The following is a 19,403-nucleotide window of genomic DNA, read 5'->3' on the forward strand; positions in this document are numbered from 1 at the left end:
CCTCAGCTTAGTGCTTTGGCCCGGTTCCATCCCACGTTCCCCCAACTGCTCCCCATGTTCCCCCAGTTCCTCCGCACATTCATCCGACACAGCATTTTCCTGGGCAGGGACCTATGTTCGAAGTGCGACTAGGCTGCAGGCCTCTTGCTGCAGGCCTCTCTCCCGCTCATACCACCCACAGCCAATTTGGTAAGTGAGGGTAAGTAAGTGGGTCAGTGTGGGTGAGTAAATATGGGTGGTTGAGTGACGGTGAGTATTTTTTATTCATTCATGGGATGTGGGCTTCACTGGCTGAGCCAGCATTTATTGTCCATCCCTAACTGCCCTTGAGAAGGTGGTGGTGAGCTGCCTTCTTGTACCGCTGCAGTCCATGTGGTGTAGGTATACCCACAGTGCTGTTAGGAAGGGAGTTCCAGGATTTTGACCCAGTGACAGTGAAGGAACAGCGATATATTTCCAAGTCAGGATGGTGAGTGACTTGGAGGGGAACATCCATTTGGTGGTGTTCCCATCTATCTGCTGCCCTTGTCCAGATAGATGGTAATGGTCATGGGTTTTGAAGGTGCTGTCGAAGGAGCCTTGGTGAATTCCTGCAGTGTATCTTGTAGACTATACACACTGCTGCTACGGTGTGTCGGTGGTGAAGGGAGTGAGTGTTTGTGGATGTGGTGCCAATCAAGCGGGCTGATTTGTCCTGGATGGTGTCCAGGTTCTTGAATAATGTCGGAGCTGCACTCATTCAGGCAAGTAGGGTGTATTCCATCACACTCCTGACTTGTGCCGTGTAGATAGTGGACAGGATTTGGGGAGTCAGGAGGTGAGCTACTCGTCGCAGGATTCCTAGCCTCTGACCTGCTCTTGTAGCCACAGTATTTATATGGCGAGTCCAGTTCAGTTTCTGGTCAATGGTAAATCCCAGGATGTTGATAGTGGGGGATTCAGTGATGGTAATGTCATTGAACATCAAGGGGCGATGGTTAGATTCTCTCTTGTTGGAGATGGTCATTGCCTGACACTTGTGTGGCTCGAATGTTACTTGCCACTTGTCAGCCCAAGCCTGGATATTGTCCACGTCGTGCTTCATTTGGACATGGACTGCTTTGGTGTCTGAGAAGTCATAAGTGCTGCTGAACATTGTGCAATCATCAGCGAACATCCCCACTTCTGACCTTATGATGGAAGGATGGTCATTGACGAAGCAGCTGAAGATGGTTGGGCCAAGGACACTACCCCGAAGAACTCCTGCAGTGATGTCCTGGCTGAGATGACTGACCTCCAACAATAGCAACCATCTTCCTTTGTGCTAGGTATGACTCCAGCCAGCAGAGAGTTTTCCCCCTGTTTCCCATTGACTCCAGTTTTGCTAGGGTTCCTTGATGCCACACTCTGTCAAATGTGGCCTTGACATCAAGGGCAGTCACTCTCGCCTCACCCTTGAGTCAGGGTAGGTGGAACATCAGAACAGAAGGCCATTGTGCCCATCGAGCCAGCTCCACCATGCAATACTGATCAAACAGTTCAATGCCTTTTACCCACACTATACCCAAAACCTTTTACATTACTGTTAGTCAGAAATCTATCAATCTCTACCTTAAACATACTGAATGACTGAGCTTCCCCGGCCCTCTTGAATAGAGAATTCCAAAGATTCACAATCCTCTGAGTAAAGAAATTTCTCCTCATCTTGGTTCTAACTCTTGGTCACCATGCAGCCATGTTTCCATAATGGCAATTACATCATCCCTATTTACCTCTATTTGTGCCTTTAGATCATCTACCTTATTGTGAATGCCATGTGCATTCAGGTAGGGTGCCCTTAACTTTGTCTTTTTGACATCATTCATTTACTGTCTGGCAGTCACCCATTCCTTCCCTGGCTGTACACTTCTGACCTGTGGTGTGACCACCTCCCTATACATGCTATCACGTAGTCCTCTGCCTCACGGATACACAACAGTGATTCTAGATCCGCTTAAGTTCTGAAATCTGGAGTTCAAGCTTGTGCAGCTGGTGACACTACCTACAGATGTGCTTTTCAGGAACACATGGTGCGTCCATGACTTCACACATACTGCAGGATGTACACTCCACTTGGCCAAGCTGACCTGCCATTCCATAACTCTAAAACCTATTTATTACACTTAGGGCAGGATCTTCTCTCCTGTCGGGTGGGGGGGTGGGGGGGGGGGATTGTGCGGGACTGTGCAGGCCAATTAAGGCCTGCCCAGCTCTGCACTCCCTGTGAGGGCAGGGGTGATTCCCTGAGCAAAGTGCTGCCTCAGGGAGATCGGCTCAGGTTTGACATGTCTACTCATGTGCCACTGTCACATGAGCTGGGACATGTCAATTTCTTTCATTTAAACATTTTATAAAAATTTTAATACCCTCCTGAAACCTCATCCCGCCCGTAGATGGCGTTTCATGTTTTTTCAGAAGCCCGCCTGGGCTCCCGGCCTGCCCACCAACCTTAAGGTTGGACGGGCAGATCCATTAATCATGTTAATTACTTTTTAATGACCTTAATAGGCCTTTGACAGTTTGGCGGGCACGCAGCCAAACTGAAAATCTAAATGACGCGGGGGGATGTCGGGATGCACACCCGACGTCACCCTGCATCATTTTATGCGTCAGCGAGTGGGCCCTAACCCCACTCGCCGCACAGAAGATTCTGCCCTAAGAGTAAGTAGAATGAAAAGAATAAATTACTAGTAACTTAAATTTACTACACTTGTGCTAACTTTATCCTACTTTGGTTTACTTTATTTTTCTTTGACTTGATTTAACTTTACTTCCCTATTGCTAATGTTCCTTACTGAAATCCAAGTAGCTATTTCTTTATAAATGATGTTTTTCTATCTGAACACACTCCCTAACAGCAGCTTCTCACCAACCAATAAGCTTACAGCTTTCCTGTGATGTCACTCCTGCCCAAGTAAAGGCTTCCCTCACAGGTCAGCTGTCCCCACTAACGGAAGGTGAGGGAGAGAGGGAGTGAGGCTGAGTGGGTCTATTGATTGTGGGTGTCGTTGGCTAGGCCAGCATTTATTGCCCATCCCCAATTGCCCTTGGGCATTTAAGAGTCAACCACATTCCTCTGGTCTGGAGTCACATGCAGGCCAGACCAGGTGAGGATGGCAGATTTCCTTCTCTAAAGGACATTAGTGAACCAGATGGGTTTTTATGACAATGACTTTTAATTTGATTTTTAATTCCAAGTGTTTATTGAATTCAAATTACGCCATCTGCCATGGTGGGATTTGAATCTGGGTCTCCAGAGACCCTGGTCTCTGGGTTACCAGTCCAGTGACAATGCCACTACAACACCGCCTTCCCCGCAATGAGTGAGGATGGGTGGATGAGTAGGTGAGAGAGGGCAGGTGATTGAGTGTGAGAGAGAGAGTGAATGGGTGACTGTATGAGGGAGAGCAGGTTGAGTGAGGGAGGGCGAGTTGAGTGAGGGAGGGTGGGTGGGTGAGCGTGTGCATGTGCATGTAGTGTGTAACATGTGGGGTGTGTGTGCATGTGCATGTAGTGTGTAACATGTGGGGTGTGTGTGCATGAGAGAGGGAGAGAGAGAGAGAGAGAGAGTGGGGGTGTGAGAAGAAGGGGAGATTGTCTCTGGCTCACTCCCAGTCTCAGTGTTCTCATTCACCCTCACCCCCACACACCAAAAGGCACTCTCACCCATTCTCAATGGTGAAGATGAGAAAGTGAGGACCCTGAGACTGTGAATGAACTAGACACATGCACTCTCACCCTTTCACACTTGAATGATCATAATTTAAAACAAAAAATGTGCAATAAATAATCAATTTATTGTTACGGTGCTTTTTTGCTCAGCAAGCTTTTGCTTTTCAGATATCAGCATTTTTAAAAAATTCATGTTTAATGTTGTGCCAAACATTAGCTTTCTGAAATTTGCCAATTGGACCCCAGAGTATGAGGAAAAATTGAAATCTGGCCTCCCCCATGCAAAAAGGTTGGACAAGTCTGCTTTTGAAGGATCAACAATATTGTGTGAAATGGGCCAGATTTACATTAATTGTTTAGGGAAGTGCTTCCGCACAACAGATGAGTAAAAATGAAAGGGATCTTATACATCCACCTGATGGGGGTTGGGATCTCAGTTCAACTTCTCATTTGAAAAATGGTGTCTCTGGCTATACAACCCCTCAATACTGTGTCAGCATAGATTACATGATCAAGGCCTCCATTTTCACTCCCGAGTGAGGTACTGGGAGTCTGCAAATTTCCGCCTCAGGAGATACTCACCCGAATGGCGGGATCGTTGTTCCACGGAATGGGTGTAGGATGGAGTCAGGCTCACTGCTCCTGTGTGCAAATTGGAGGCAGCCACAGGGGCTGCTGAATGTTGAGACAGGTTGTTTAAAAGGCCTTCTTAGTTTTCTGGGATTTCATCCAAGTTGTTTTGTTAAATGTTAGGCCCTCGAGTCCTCAAAACCCTCACCCATTCCCCATGCCCCATAAATACCAACCCTTGCTCCCCAGTGGCCCCTAATATCCTCCATGCCAACCCATGCCCTGCACCTACCCCCATGCAAAATTATTGCCAACTCATGCCAATACCCATGGTCCCTTATACTCCCCATGACAACTTAATGTCATCTCACCCACCAACCTTTGCCCTAAACGCTCCATGCCAACTTATCCAGTATCCATCAGGGGCAGATCTCAGGAGCCATGTTGCAATGAAATAAAATGAGATCTAAATATAAATTACAGCTTTTATTATATTTTAAACACTCTCATTCATGAAAGCCCATTCAAAACATTTAAATCCTCTTGAGTATTTATCACTTATACTGAATGTATTCATAATTCCTCAAAGACAGCAAATCCTTTAATAAACTCTTTGATCTGTCAAACTATGAACTTAGGATCCCCAAGATAACAATAGGTTGTGGAAATTAGCCAAGCATTAATAATGACATAATGATAGCCCATGGGGTAATGTCAACAAACAGCTAGTTAACTGCAAGAACAGATTTTCTTCAACTCTCACTGACACAAGTAGCCTACTTTTAAACACTTTTTAACAAGGTCGGGGACTTAAATAGCTTGACAATTTTACAGACCTTCTCTGCCCTTCAAGAGCATTTATGATTACTCTAAAAATTCTTAATTCAAAAAATCCCCACACTGTGGGTTAAGGTCCTTGCTGCAATGGAAATGGGGTCTGTTTGAACTCAGCACCAAGTTCAAATAACCATGCTGGGTTTGGGTTTCCCTCATGTCAGTCACAGCCCACTCCCTTTCTCCCACCAGTGAAAAGGGGATCTATCAGAAATGGGGGCAGGACTTCCAAATCCAGATCCCGCCTACCATTTTTAAAGGTCCAGGTAGTGAAAATCCAGGCCCAAGTCTCAAGTTGCATGTGGATTCCAGTTTCAAGCTTCATTATAATGGTGAGAATACTACCACTGTGCCAAGGTTGACATATGCTTCTAAAAACCCAAAGCGATTTGGCTATTATTATTAGGCCTATTTCAAGTAGCATGAATTAACGGCTTCTGAATTAAATATGATAATTGAGAAAAGAAAGAAGTAACAATAATGAGAACAGGGCTAAATATAGCCTGATTCCCACTCACTGTTAATTTGCTTCCAAGGGAGTTCCAGAGGGTCTTGGTCAGAGCTGCCACATCCAGTGTCTGTCGGATCCATTTGTCCAGATCTATAACATTCGCAAGTGCATCAGTAATGGGTTTTGTCTCTGGATTCTGGAAATGGCAAAGAGGAAAAACTCCTAAAATATTAAACTGAACTTTTAACTTACTAATCCTCTCCACACTGTGATATCACCATATGTAAAACGCCACCAGTCTCACCTTTACCCCGTGAACCAATCTTGTTCTCGTCTTGCAGCAGCAGAATCCACAGGAGAGATTTTAAAATGGGAGTGGATAAACATTTGAAAAATAGTCATAAAATTATGGCTAGAAGGCAGGGGATTGGAACTAAGTTGATAAGCTAATTCCGGCAGCCTACATGTTCAGTATGAGTGGCCAAACATTTTGTGATTCTAACTTTGGCTATGTCCAAGTGCCATGGTGTAGGCTTTCAATGAAGTGCTGGAGATTCAGAATTAGTGGTTAGGGGGTAAGAAGCTGGGGTTTCACCTGGAGATGTTTGATGAAGACAAGACTGAGGTGTAAGGACTTATTTAAATAGTGATCCAGGGAACGTAAAGCACCGACTGTGAAACAATGTTTTAAGTCACTATTCTGAAGAAAGGTTGACCTTGACCTGAAACAATAACTCTGTTTCGAAACCTACAGATGCACCCAGACCCGCTGAGTATTTCCAGTATTTTGTTTTCATTACTTCTGGTCACTGTTCCTTTCAAAGGCAGGGGTATTTAGCAGCAAGTGTTCATCCTCTAACATCAAGCAGTACTTTCCAAATTAAGGTCATACTGCCATAGACTTTATTAAACTTGTCAACAAAGATGAATAATAATTAGGACAAAAGATTTGTTGTGGTAATTATTTCTTAGTATGTTTGGGAGACAGCAGATCAGTCAAGCAAAAATATTCAACTGAAATTGGTCACTTCTCTCGTGTTGATTATCAGTCCAGGCCTCCCGATTATTAGTACATTTTATTGTTGTAAAATTTAACTCTGTACAGGTTATGAAGAACACTGAGTTATACCAGGCTAACAATGCATTTATATAACACCTCCAGTTTGAGACTGGAACCTACTCAAGGTCAGCAGATCCAAGTAAAACTGCCAACTCGTAGTCACACTCCGACCAGGAGCAACAGGAGTTCTGCTCGTGTTTACCAACACACTTGCACTGTGATGTGCTGGAAGTGGTTCCAAACTTCTGCTCAAGTTTTTAATGTCAAAGTACAGACAGGAAAGTTGTCCATTTCTCTCAACTTCAAAAACATGGAAAAATGAGCTTCTGGTCTTCCCAAGGGCTTTAAGAAGTCTGCCTCACTGGCTGTGGTTCTATGGAAAGTGCAATGCTGAAGTGGTCAGATTTCAACGCTCATCTGGATTTCACTGTTTGCCTAAAGCTACTTGCAACCAAGTACATATATGTAGTAATTATAGTTTTGGGAAATGTAGGACTGTAGCTTTAAGAATAATCCTGTATTGTAAGATCATATGATCTGTGTAAACCAATGCATTAACAACACAGGGAACCTTTACAGGAGAGTTCTTCTTTAGTTATGGAATTTGATGGCACACGTGTAGTTGCTGTTGCTGTCTTGCAAATAAAGTTAAATGTGTCCACTAAGGAAAGTTGTCTAAAGATCAACTCTATAACAATATAATTCAGCAGCATTTCATCTCCTGATACATTCAAAAGCTGGAAAGAGGTAGCCATAAAATGTATGTAATTGATATGCAAATGATATAACACTATTTATTTTCCATTTGGCTTTTAACAACATCTACAAGTGAAGTGACTTCCACCCAGACAATGTTAAACAACTGTTTCTTGCACCCTTGTATTACAGTCCATCTTAGATAGGTCATGCTAAACACAATCAACGTGAAAAGCCTCAAACTCACTTTCTACAGAAATACATCTTAACATCTAAAAGATGCTGCTGAACTACATATCAAACGAATAATTATTAACTGAGGACATGTGATCTCCAAGGGAGCATGCAATCGGCCTCAATGGCATTGTAGTTCTAGCTTTTGGGAGTGAATAGTGTCACTTCTGGTTCATTCTTTCATGGGATGTGGTCGTTGCTGGCTAGGCCAGAATTATTGCCCATCCCTAACTGCCCTTGAGAGAGTGGTGGTGAGCCATCTTCTTGGACCGTTGCAGTCAATGTGGTGTAGGTACATGTACAGTGCAGCCAGGGAGGGATTTTGACCCAGTGACTGTGAAGGAACAGTGATATAGTTCCAAGACAGGATAGTGTGTGGAGTGGAGGAGAATTTGCAGGTGGTAGTGTTCCCATTTGTTTGTTACCCTTGTCCTTCTAGGGAGTAGAGGTCATGGGTTTTGAAGGTGCTTTCAAAGGAGCCTTGGTCAGTTGCTTACTGAGATTCTATTTAATGGAAGGTAACTTTTCCTCAAAAGGCAGGTTTGATTAAAAAATACAGATAGAGCCAAGGTCAGTTGAAAAGGGATGGGCTTATTGAACTTAAAGGCCTCTTCCTGTTCCAATGAACTCTCATTTCATTTCCAAATATTAAGTGGCTTGGTCCATTGATATGCTGTAATAATAAAAGGGAATATTTAGTTCAGTGGGTTCTATAAATCCAGGAAGGAAAGAGATCGGTCATTTGGAATTATATAATAATAATGAAAAGAATTTAGTCCATTGAAAAGCTATTAAGGAATAATGAAGGAGCTGGGTTCAGTCCCTAGGAATTCTGTACTCTAAGGATGGAGTGTATTTAATCCATTGGCTTCTGTGCCATAGCAGTGAAGGGGCAGGGTTGGTCCATTACATACGTGAAATGAGAATCATGCTCACAGTGACTTACGGGGATTCTCTTGGTATCCAGAGGAATCCCCGGAAAAGCCACTTCTCCACAATATTTTTGCCGTCCTGCCATAGCCTCAAAGAGCCTCATGAGGAATTTCAGAAGCTCTGTGTTTATCCATGGCAATTCCTTATGAATGATATACTTCTGAGTTGATGTTGTTGGTCAAAGTCATACTGCAACGCAACCCACCTTTTTCAATCCCCAGCTGAGTTTCCGGAGAACGTCGATGTACTTCTGGATCTGTAGGCTTATGGGCTGATGGAAGACTTGGTGCAGGCTCACCGCAAGTGAGGTGTTTGAGCATAAATCAATGGGAAATCCCTTCAAAGTTTTCTTATTCTTCTTCCAATAGTCACTGCATTTATTTTAATGATTGGAGGAAGGAAGAAATACATCAAGGATTACCGACCTTACAATGCCTTATTAATGCACATTTACAATCAAAATCAGAATGACCATAAGACCATAAGACATAAGAGCAGAAATTAGGCCCTTCGGCCCATCGAGTCTGCTCCGCCATTCAATCATGGCTGATAAGTTTCTCAACCCCATTCTCCCGCCTTCTCCCTGAAACCTTTGATCCCCTTACCAATCAAGAACCTATCTATCTCAGTCTTAAATACACTCAATGACCTGGCCTCCACAGCCTTCTGTGGCAATGAATTCCATAGATTCACCACTATCTGGCTAAAGAAGTTTCTCCTCATCTCTGTTCTAAAAGGTTTTCCCTTTACTCTGAGGCTGTACCCTCAGGTCCTAGTCTCTCCTACTAATGGAAACATCTTCCTCACGTCCACTCTATCCAGGCCTTTCAGTATTCTGTAAGTTTCAATTAGATCCCCCCTCATCCTTCTAAACTCTATCGAGTATAGACCCAGAGTCCACAAACGTTCCTCATATGTTAAGCCTTTCATTCCTCGGATCGTTCTCGTGAACCTCCTCTGAACCCTCTCCAGGACCAGCACATCGTTCCTGAGATACGAGGAAATGCTACTTGTTAATAAGGATTTTCCTCCTTCCGCTGCTCCACACCCTCTACCTATTGGTGACTGAGACTGCCGGGGAAAAGCATTGGTGCAAAGGTGACCCCAGACAATTTACCGCAACCCAAAGCCCTTTCATCCTACACTTACACAGAAGACTGAGAGAACAGGAATTATTTATTTGGGCCAGTTGTCAAATATGGAGCAGACTCCCAGGGGAAGATGGTGAAAGTAGATAGTGTTTATCCATTAAAACCTAACAGAAAAGATTTCTTTGCAAAACTAATATTTTTAAATAAAGATGTAGTCACCCCCAGCTATTGAAAGGGTACAGAAGAGAACATGCAGAACTGAGCATGTTCTCACTGGAAAAGAGAAAATTGAGAGAGGGATATAATTGGTGTCCTTAGAATTCTGGAGGGACTTGACAATATAGACCATAACAATCCTTCACCTTCTTCAGAACTGTAGAACCAGTGCAGTGTTGCACTTGTAGGGGGTAAATTCAAAACTAATCTGTGAAAATGTTAATGCAGTGAGCAAGTGGTCAATCTTCATAACAGGCTGCCTAGGGAGATGGTGGAAGCAGATGGTATTTATTCATTCAAAAAGATAATTCAGTGATTGTAAGGCACCTTAGCACATCCTGTGGACATGAAGAAGCGCTATATAAGTACAAGGATTTTCTCTTCCATAACCAAGAGTTTAGCTGTAATGCTGCTCATACCTCCCATAGCTCTCCTGCTCTGGTCAGCTCTCTCTCCTGATTTAAAAGTGGGTGGGGTATATTCTGTAGTTATCTTTGTGGTTGCTGTATCACAATGTAGCCCTGACTGCTATACTAATTCTGCGGAGTTCCAGTCTATTCAGCAAGGTGCCTGTTAAGAAACTGATCAAACCAATTGTGTGTAGTTTTAGTTTATCAGGCATGTTGAGAGACTTCCCTTTTGAACTTCTGCAGGATTCAATGTGAAGAAAACCGCAAAGCCAATATAAATTGGAATTCTCCTTTGAGCTCTTAGGTGTTGACAGAAAAATAGTTACATTAGATTTCCTGCTTCATTGACCTTGCTAAATGCTGACCATATCTTTGTTTGCTAAATTTACACTGATTGTGTGGGTAAGAGAGAAAACTGAGGAGAGGAAGTGTTGTTCTTGCGGCATCTCAAATCAATCTTTGATACGCAACACTCCTCGACAATTTTCCTTTCACTTCTATCATGAAGCTGTTGGATCTCACTGTGGTGCAGTTCTATGCATATTTCTCCTGCAGGCCAGTTTGAATCAAGTACTACAATTACCCTAACCATTGTCACACAAGAATATTTTCTGGTGCCTGTAACTATGGTGCATCATTCCTCCTCATCGTCCCTTACCTCTCCAATGGCCTTTGACCCAGCAAGTATCCTTTCCTCATCCAATGCTGCTACTCCATTGTTTAGCCTGGTACAAGAATTAAGAAATAGGAGCAGGAGTAGACCACATGGCCCACTGAGTGTGCTCCGCCATTCAATACGATCATGGCTGATCATGGGTTTCAACTGTACTTTCCTGAACCAGAGGTCATTAAATATTTCAAATCCAGATTCATTAGTCCAGTATTGTCGCTGGACTAGAGACCCAGGGTAATGCTCTGGGGACCCAGGTTCGAATCCCGCCACGGCAGGTGGTGCAATTTGAATTCATTAAAAAAAAATCCTGGAATTAAACATCTAATGCTGACCTTGAAACCATTGTCGATTGTTGTAAAAACCCATCTGGTTCACTAATGTCCTTTAGGAAAGAAAATCTGCCATCCTTACCTGGTCTGGCCTACATGTGACTCCATACCCAAAGCAACATGGTTGATTCTTAAGTGCCCTCTGAACAAGGGCAATTAGGGATGGGCAATAAATGCTGGCCTAGCCAGCAAAACACACATTCCACAAATGAATAAAATAAATTATATCTGCTGGCCTGTCATATCCACCTTGGTTACCACAACAACAGTTTATATAGTGCTTTTAATGCAATCAAAAGTTCTAAGGCATTTCACAGGAGCATTATAAAAAAGTAGTAAACTAGGAACGTAAGGAGATATTAGGTCAGGTGACCAAAAGCATGGTCAAAGTGGTAGGTTTTAAGAAGTGTCTTAAAGGAGGATAGTGAGGTGGAGAGGTGAAAAGGTATAGGGAGGGAATTTCAGAGTTTGGGGCCTAGGCAACTGATGATATGGCCACCAATGGTGGAGCAATTATGATTAGGAATGCATAAGAGGCCAGAACTAGAAGAACATAGGTATCAGAGAGGGTTGTGGGTTTGGAGAGATAGGGAAGGGCAAGGCCATGGAGGGATTTGAAAATAAGGATGATTTTAAAATCAAGATGTTGTAAGACTCAACTATTCCAAAGCTCTTCCAACTTCAGAATTAAAAGATGTCCCAAGGCACTTTGTAGGAGTATTATCAAACAAAATTTGTTACTGTTACTTAAGGAGATATTAGGACAAGTGATCAAAAGTGTGATCAAAGAGATAGGTTTTAAGCATCATCTTAAAAAGCGGAGAGAATGATAGCAATGTGGAAGAGTTTGGAGAGGGAATTCTAGAGCTTAGAGCTCAGATAGCTGAAATCACTGCCCCAACGTTGCTAAGGAAATCAGCGATCCACAACAGGCCCAGAGGAGGCTACTGAGATAGATGGTCGAGGGCACAGGGTAAATCTAAAAAAAGCTTTAAAAAAACACTTGACAAGCCAGGCAGCTTCTGTGGAGAAAGCTTTTTTTGGCAGGAGTCCTTTGAGAGAACTATAAGAAATGGAATAGAATAAAACAGTATTTAAAACTAAACAAAATAATGGGTGGGGAAAACACCACAACCACAAACACACACAAAACAAATAAAAGAGCAGCTAAGGTATAAGACAATGGGAAGAATAATGGGGAAATTAAGGAATAGAAGACACAATGTTTAGCAAAAGATGAGTAGCTGAAGGGGCCTGAGAGTAATGCCATCATGCTTTTTCTTCTACCAGATCCTTGGCCCACAGGAGCTTGTTCCACTTTGCAAGTTCTAACAGGTTATGCTTTCTACCTGCTTATCCCCCATGCAAATGTAGACACTGGAATTGATAGAGAAAAAAATTGACAGAAAATAAATGCACAGTTTCTCATATTATAGCTTAAAGGCTTGCATTTGTCTTATTCTCATAGTGACTGGATAGTCTACTCAACCCAGTGAATTAAAACCACCAGTAGTATTTGTTGTCATTTCAAACTGTCTGATTACATAACTAAAAGATGATTTTTTTACAATAAGACCAGCATTTATAAGTCCATCCCGAGTTGCACCAAGAGGATGGTGACAGTGTTTTGTTTTGCATCAGTTTGATATAACTGACTTGATTACCAGGACCCTTCAACAGGCTGTTAACAATCAACCATGGTAAAAATAACAGATTTCCTTCTCAAAGGACTATAGTGTACCAGTTGGTTGTGTGACAATCCAAAAGCTTCACGATCATTGTTACCGATGCCTATTTTCTATTTCTAGATTTTTATTTTTAAAATGAATTCGAATGACCAAACTGCCATGAATTTGAACACTCATTCTCTGGATTATTAATCTAGGATTACTAGAACAGTACATTACCATAGCTGTTAAACTTCATTTTTATGTTTACCTAGTTTACAAAGCACCACAATGTGCCACTGTATACACTAAAAGTCATGCATATGAACTCTCATCACCAAACTTCATCCAAACAAAAAGGTTCCATAACTTAATATAGGAGAGTTCTTTGATCACAGATATGTGGTCTCAATAAAGGTGTGCGAGGGAAAAAGCAGGTTACTACCTCCTTATTATCATCTTCACATTGTATAAGCGAGAAGCTCCAACCATTAAAACATATTGTACTCAGAATAAAAACACTAGAGCTGGAGCAAACCCTCCAGTTGTTTGTGTCAAACCTGAAAATACATCAACATGAATGTAGAGTTTTGTGTCACTACAGTGGTTAGGTAAACTCCATTCTTCAAGCAAAACATATATGGTTCATGGAGCTCCATGGTGCATAGTTATACAGATAAAGAAGAGAGATGGTTACTCCAAGCTACAACCTGGCTGGTGTGGGAAATGGGAAAAAGTCACACTGGTGCCATAGAGAAAGAAGCTTTACTACATAACTGACCAATGCCATACCTTACCTGAGTGATTGATGGGACAGTGTAGAAGGTATTTTGTTCCTGCCATATAAGGGCTGTTATGACTGCTGGTCTTTATAAGGCAGTTATGTTTTGAACTCTTTTAATTTAAGGTAAAACAGAATGCCCTGGAATGGGGAATGGTGTGAAGATGTACTGAACTCTGCCTGGCGACCAACCCATGTGATCTGGTTGCCATGTAGACAAGGGCCCAGATCAAGGCCCAGGTCAAGGCCTACTGAAATTCAGGTGCAAGCTTGAACAGCTAAACACAAAAGAGAAAGCAGCTGTTCTTGTTGCTTGCAGACTCTCAGAGGCAGTCAAATCAAGTGTTTGAGGGAAGAAGACCCACAATAAGGTGCTGGCAGGCCAAGCAGATGAAGGGGATTGTTTTGGGGTTAATCAGCAAGTGCTTTGCTGGTGAGGGAAGAATTCCTGTTCAAAGGAATGAAGATTGTTGTGAAGAGTTGAAGACCAAGGAGTAGGCAGTGTGTATCTTGCTGCTAGAAGGCTATTCAAATATGCTCAGAAGATGGAGCGAAGGGCACTTTGTTTAAAAGGACACTGAAAGTTTCACCCCAAATGGGGAGGGACAAGAGAGCCGGTTTAATCACCGGGAGACACCTAGGATTTTAAATACAAGGTTATCTACCTGCTAAGAATGTACAATAACATATAATTATGTGGGGTTTTCAGTTGTGTTAATAAGGAAAATTTTTGCTGTAGTTTAGTGTAATCATTACCTATTATGTAATGTTGGTTTTAGTTCATTACAGTACAGTTGATCGCTGGGAAATTTATCTTCTTAAAAGTTATTGGTCTCTACAGGGATCATAAGACTGATGATTAAAAGTTTGATTAAAGAAATAGGTATTAAGGAGTATGTTAAAAGGAGGAAAGAGAGATACTTTGTGTCTAATTCATTTTGCACCTGACCTGCTCTTATTTGTTACTGAGAGGTTTCCCATTCCCCACTCTCATTCCTGAGCTTCAAAGCGCAAATTCATACACAAAAGTGAAAGAAAACACTAAGGAGTGAATTGACATTTCATGTCTCCAACTGTGAAGTTATTTTAACTTTATCAATGACACATACTGTTTTCCCCTGAACTCGTACCTTGTTTGTTTTGCAATGTGTTCAAAGCCACAGAGAACAACATAGTTTGTGAACGCCGTGAAGTACCTGAAACAGAGAAACAATTACTCAAGGGAGAGAAAACACACAGGCAAGACTCTAGAAGATCAGGGAATAACTGAAAAGAGACTTGTGGCGAAGTGTGAGAGTAGTAAGAGAAGTGGTGAGAGACGAATGGTGAGCACAATTGCTCCATTATGCTGCGTTAATTTCAAAACATCTCATAGGTTCAAGAACTGATCGAGTTTGAACCTGTTCTTCATGGAGATCACCATTACAGAGTCTATAATGTTTCCAACCAAACCAGATAAGATTGTGCCTTCTAAAGCACAGAGACCGAGCTTACATGCTCCTTTACACACTCGTAAGTGCATTTCCATCCGAGGTGACTGCCTAAAACCAGTATTGACCAGATTGCCCATTAATTGAGAGCCTAAGGCCTGTTTAAGGGCCCCTCTGAAAAATTTGTTCCTGATGAGCAGAGCAGGTGTTGGCCCTCAGAATTCTTAAGCGAGTGCCAGTGAAAGCAAAATATTTTCCCTAAAGCAACATTTCAAGAAAAACCTTCCTATGGTGCCAAAAGTAGGAGCCCTTCAGTTCTGAAGGTAAAGGGAGAGAGGGTGGTGCCATTTTGAGGTGCCTGCTCTTCAAATTTAATTTTAAAATAAAAAATTCCGTTAGCATCCGGGCTACTATTGTGGAAGAGGAACCCCTCCACAGAGTGCTCTGCAGCTACAGTTGATGTCAGGCAGGCAGGGAGGGCCTTGAAGCCTGTCTGGAGTACTGGCTCCCTGCTGCTGTCATGTGGCCACCTCCAAACAGCTAAGCTCCAGACAATTGGCCTGGGGGTGGATTAAGCCAGAGAATCGCATATTGGCCTACAACATGAATTTACACATTTCCCCCACATGCCCACCTCCATCAGGTTCTAAAAATTCAACCTTTAATATGGGAACAAATTCATATGCAGTTCAGACCAGCTGGAGGTTGCAGGTTCCCATCTCTAAAAGGCAGGTTGAAAGTCCATCATCATAACTACCAGACTACTCTACCCATTAAGTTCAGTTTTGAACATCGCAAACACTGGCATTAAATCATTAATCATTTTCATCTGCAGACGCCTGAAACCATTAGCCAGCTCACTTACCAAATGTAAACTCGCTTGAGCCGTTGTGTGTTTTTGAGTAGGTAGAGCTCCCTTTGGGTCGAAGTGTCCAAAGTATCTGCAAGATGCAGGCAATGTTCTTCTGATTCATTGAAGAGAGCCTCCAAACTCTCCTCCAAGACCAGGAGAGCGTTTCTCAGCTGTGGCCGGTTCTTTTGATCAGAAGTTTCTGAAGAAAAGAAACACAGACACTTTTTACTGATGTGTACATAAAGAAAGGAGAGTTACTGAAGTAAACAAAAAGCTTGGCAGCAGCACAAAGCAGGTGTTGTGCAGGCCAGCCAATATTTGGTCCAACTGAAGTCAATGGAATGAATACTGGGAAGGAATGAATACTGGAATGAATAGGGCAGACAATTCAATACCACTCACTTTGTGCATTTGCCCTAGACAAATTTCTACCTGAGCCAATTCCAGGTAAATGCATAAGTGATCCAAACCCCTACTAATTCAATACCAATGTGTAGAATTCCAATTGACCAAAAGTCCATTATTTTCCCTTGGATAGTATTGCAATAGACCTGTTACCTTTCCATTTTAGTTATAGAAAATATACCCCTGTGAGGAAGAAGACTCTAGGAAGGGGATAAACCGACCACGGTTAATCAAGGAAGTTAAAGATAGTATCAAATTGAAAGAACAAACATTCAATGTGGCTAAGATTAGTGGTAAACCAGAGGATTGGGAAAGTTTTAAAAACCAACAAAAAACGACCATAAAAAAGGGAGAAAGTACACTTTGAGGGTAAAATAGCAAGTAATATAAAAATGGACAGTAAAAACTTGTTTAAATATGTAAAAAGGAAGAGAGAGGCCAAAATGAATATAAGACCCTTAGAGAATGAGGCTGGGGAAATAATAATGGGGAACCAGGAAATGGCAGAGAGGGTAATAAATATTTTGCATCAGTCTTCATGGTAGAAGGCACCAATAGCATTCCAAAAGTACTAAATAATCGAGGGCACAAGTGGGGGAGGAAATAAATACCATAAAAATACTAGGGAAACTAACAGGGTTAAAGGCCAATAAGTCTCCTGGACTTAATAGGTTGCATCCTAGGATATTAAAGGAAGTAGCTACACAGATAGTGGATGCACTGGTAGTAATCTTTCAAGAATCATTAGGTTCTGGCGAAGTCCAAGAGGATTGAAAAACTGCCAATTTAACACCCTTATTCAAAAAGAGAGGGAGATATTAAAATAGGCCAGTTAGATTAACATCTGTCATTGGGAAAATGTTAGAGTCTATTATAAAGGATGAAATAGCAGAGCATTTAGAAATGCATAATATAATCAAGCAGACTCAGCATGGCTTCATGAAAGGGAAATCATGCCTGACGGATTTATTAGAATTCTATGAGGAGGTAACAAGCAGGATACATAAAGGGGAACCAGTAGATGTAATATATTTAGATTTCCAAAAGGTATTCGATAAGATTCTGCACATAAGGCTACCTAATAAGGTACAAGCCCATGATGTTGGGGGTAGTATATTAGCATTGATAGAGGAATGGCTAATAGAAGACAGTGAAATGGGATAAGGGGAGTGTTTTTAGAATGGCAACCTGTAACTAATGGAGTGCCACAGGGATCAGTGCTGGGGCCACAATTATTTACAATATATATATTAATGATTTGGATGAGGGAAGTGAATGCACGGTCGCTAAGTTTGCAGATGACACAAAAATAGGTGGGAAGGCAAGTGGTGAGGATAATAAAGAGTGTATAGAGACATATGCATAAGTTAAATGAGTTGGAAAAATCTTGGCCAATGGAAAACAATGTGGGAAAATGTGCTCTTTTGCAGGATGAATAGAGGAGCTGAATATTATTTAAATGGAGAAAGGCTGCAGAAAGCTACAGCACAGAGATATTTGGGGGTCCTTGCGAATGAATCACAAGAAGCTAGCATATAAATTCAGCAGGTAGTAGAGAAGGCAAATAGAATGTTGGCCTTTATTTCAAAGGGAATGGAGTATAAAAATAGGGAAATCTTGCTAAAACTATACAAGGCACTAGTTAGAATGTGAGCTGTTTTGGTCACCTTATCTAAGGAAAGATATACTGGGATCGGAGGCAGTCCAGAGAAGGTTCACTAGGTTGATCCTGGGTTTGGGGGGATTTTCTGATGAGGAGAGGTTGACTAGCTTGGGCCTGTACTCATTGGAGTTTAGAATGATGAGAGGCAACGTTATTGAAACATAAAAGATTCTTAGGGGGCTTGACAGGGTAGATGCTGAGAGGTTATTTCTCCTTGTGGGAGAGTCTAGGACCAGAGGGCATAACCTCCGAATAAGGGATCACCCATTTAAGACAGAGATGAGGAGGAATTTCTTCTCTCAGTGGGCAGTGAATCTGTGGAATGCTTTACTGCAGAGGGCTGTAGAGGCTGGGTCATTAAAGTATACTCAAGGCCGAGATAGACAGTTTTTTAATCAGTAAGGGAATCAAGGGTTATGGGGGAAGGCCAGGAAAGTGGAGTTGAGGATTATCAGATCAGCCATGTTCTCACTGAATGGCAGAGCAGACTCGATGGCTCGAATGGCCTACTTCTGCTCCCACGTCTTATGATCTTATGATCTTTAAATCAATACAATCACCATAGGCCCTGCTGCACTTAATTTTCCAACCATTAATTTAAATGGGCAGTTGAGGCAGTCATTCCCTTTGAGTGCCAAATTGGGAATCAACTTGCTGAGGGAGTGAAATGGCTGGTGGAAGAACATTTTGATATTGGTCTTACTCTATTGAACTCCATCTCCCACAGTTTTGCCTACTCAGTTAATCCACTCACAGAAATTTCTGCCCTTATCCATGCTATTTACCATGCCATCTAATTCGGTGTCATTAGAAACTTGGATATATAGTTCTCTATCCCTTCAATGGAGCCATTGTTAAATATGGTGAAAACCGGAGGTCCTAACACAGGTCCCTCTAAATTTGAGTACATAACTATTAATACCTACTCTGCCCCCTGGCTCCAAGTTGATTGGCTGCCTAAAACCCCATGCACTCTCATTTTTGTTATCTGCATGGAACCTTGTTGATTGCCTTCTGGAGTCCATATAAATGACATCCATAGACATTCCATTATCCACATTAGTTACTTACTCAAGAAAGTTAACTTACTTTGTTAGAGATAACTTAACCTTTACAAATCTATACTGGTGGTCTCTGATCAACTCATATTTTCCAAATGCTCAGTCCCTCTATCCGCAACAACAGATTCTTATAATGCATATAACTCAACCACAAACGACACAGGAGTAAATGCAGCTGTTCAAATGTAATGTCATGAATCTGCTTCTTCTGTATTCCAAGTTGAAAAAGAAATGAAAAAAGGAAGGACTGGGTGACATGCAGAGGTTACACAAGTGAACAACTAAGTTTAAATGTACTACCTATTTCGGTGAATATATCCAGACCATTGCTATGTGAGTTTTTTTATAAATATGTA

General features: G+C 42.0%; 1 protein-coding gene across 3 annotated transcripts in view; it reads right to left on the bottom strand.

Moving 5' to 3' along the window:
• Positions 1-19,403, bottom strand: part of LOC121279421 (ALS2 C-terminal-like protein) — a 148,466-nt gene that overhangs the window by 91,640 nt on the left and 37,423 nt on the right. For all 3 annotated transcript variants that reach the window (XM_041190655.1, XM_041190653.1, XM_041190654.1), the window contains exons 4-7: positions 15,931-16,117; positions 14,766-14,831; positions 8,674-8,839; positions 5,613-5,741 (exon numbers count right to left, since the gene is read on the bottom strand). In XM_041190655.1, the coding sequence (XP_041046589.1) occupies positions 5,613-5,741; positions 8,674-8,839; positions 14,766-14,831; positions 15,931-16,117 (548 nt within the window). The remainder of the gene's footprint in view (positions 1-5,612; positions 5,742-8,673; positions 8,840-14,765; positions 14,832-15,930; positions 16,118-19,403) is intronic.

The sequence above is a fragment of the Carcharodon carcharias genome, chromosome 6 (assembly GCF_017639515.1).
Source record: "Carcharodon carcharias isolate sCarCar2 chromosome 6, sCarCar2.pri, whole genome shotgun sequence".
In the NCBI taxonomy this organism is placed as follows: Eukaryota; Metazoa; Chordata; class Chondrichthyes; order Lamniformes; family Lamnidae; genus Carcharodon; species Carcharodon carcharias.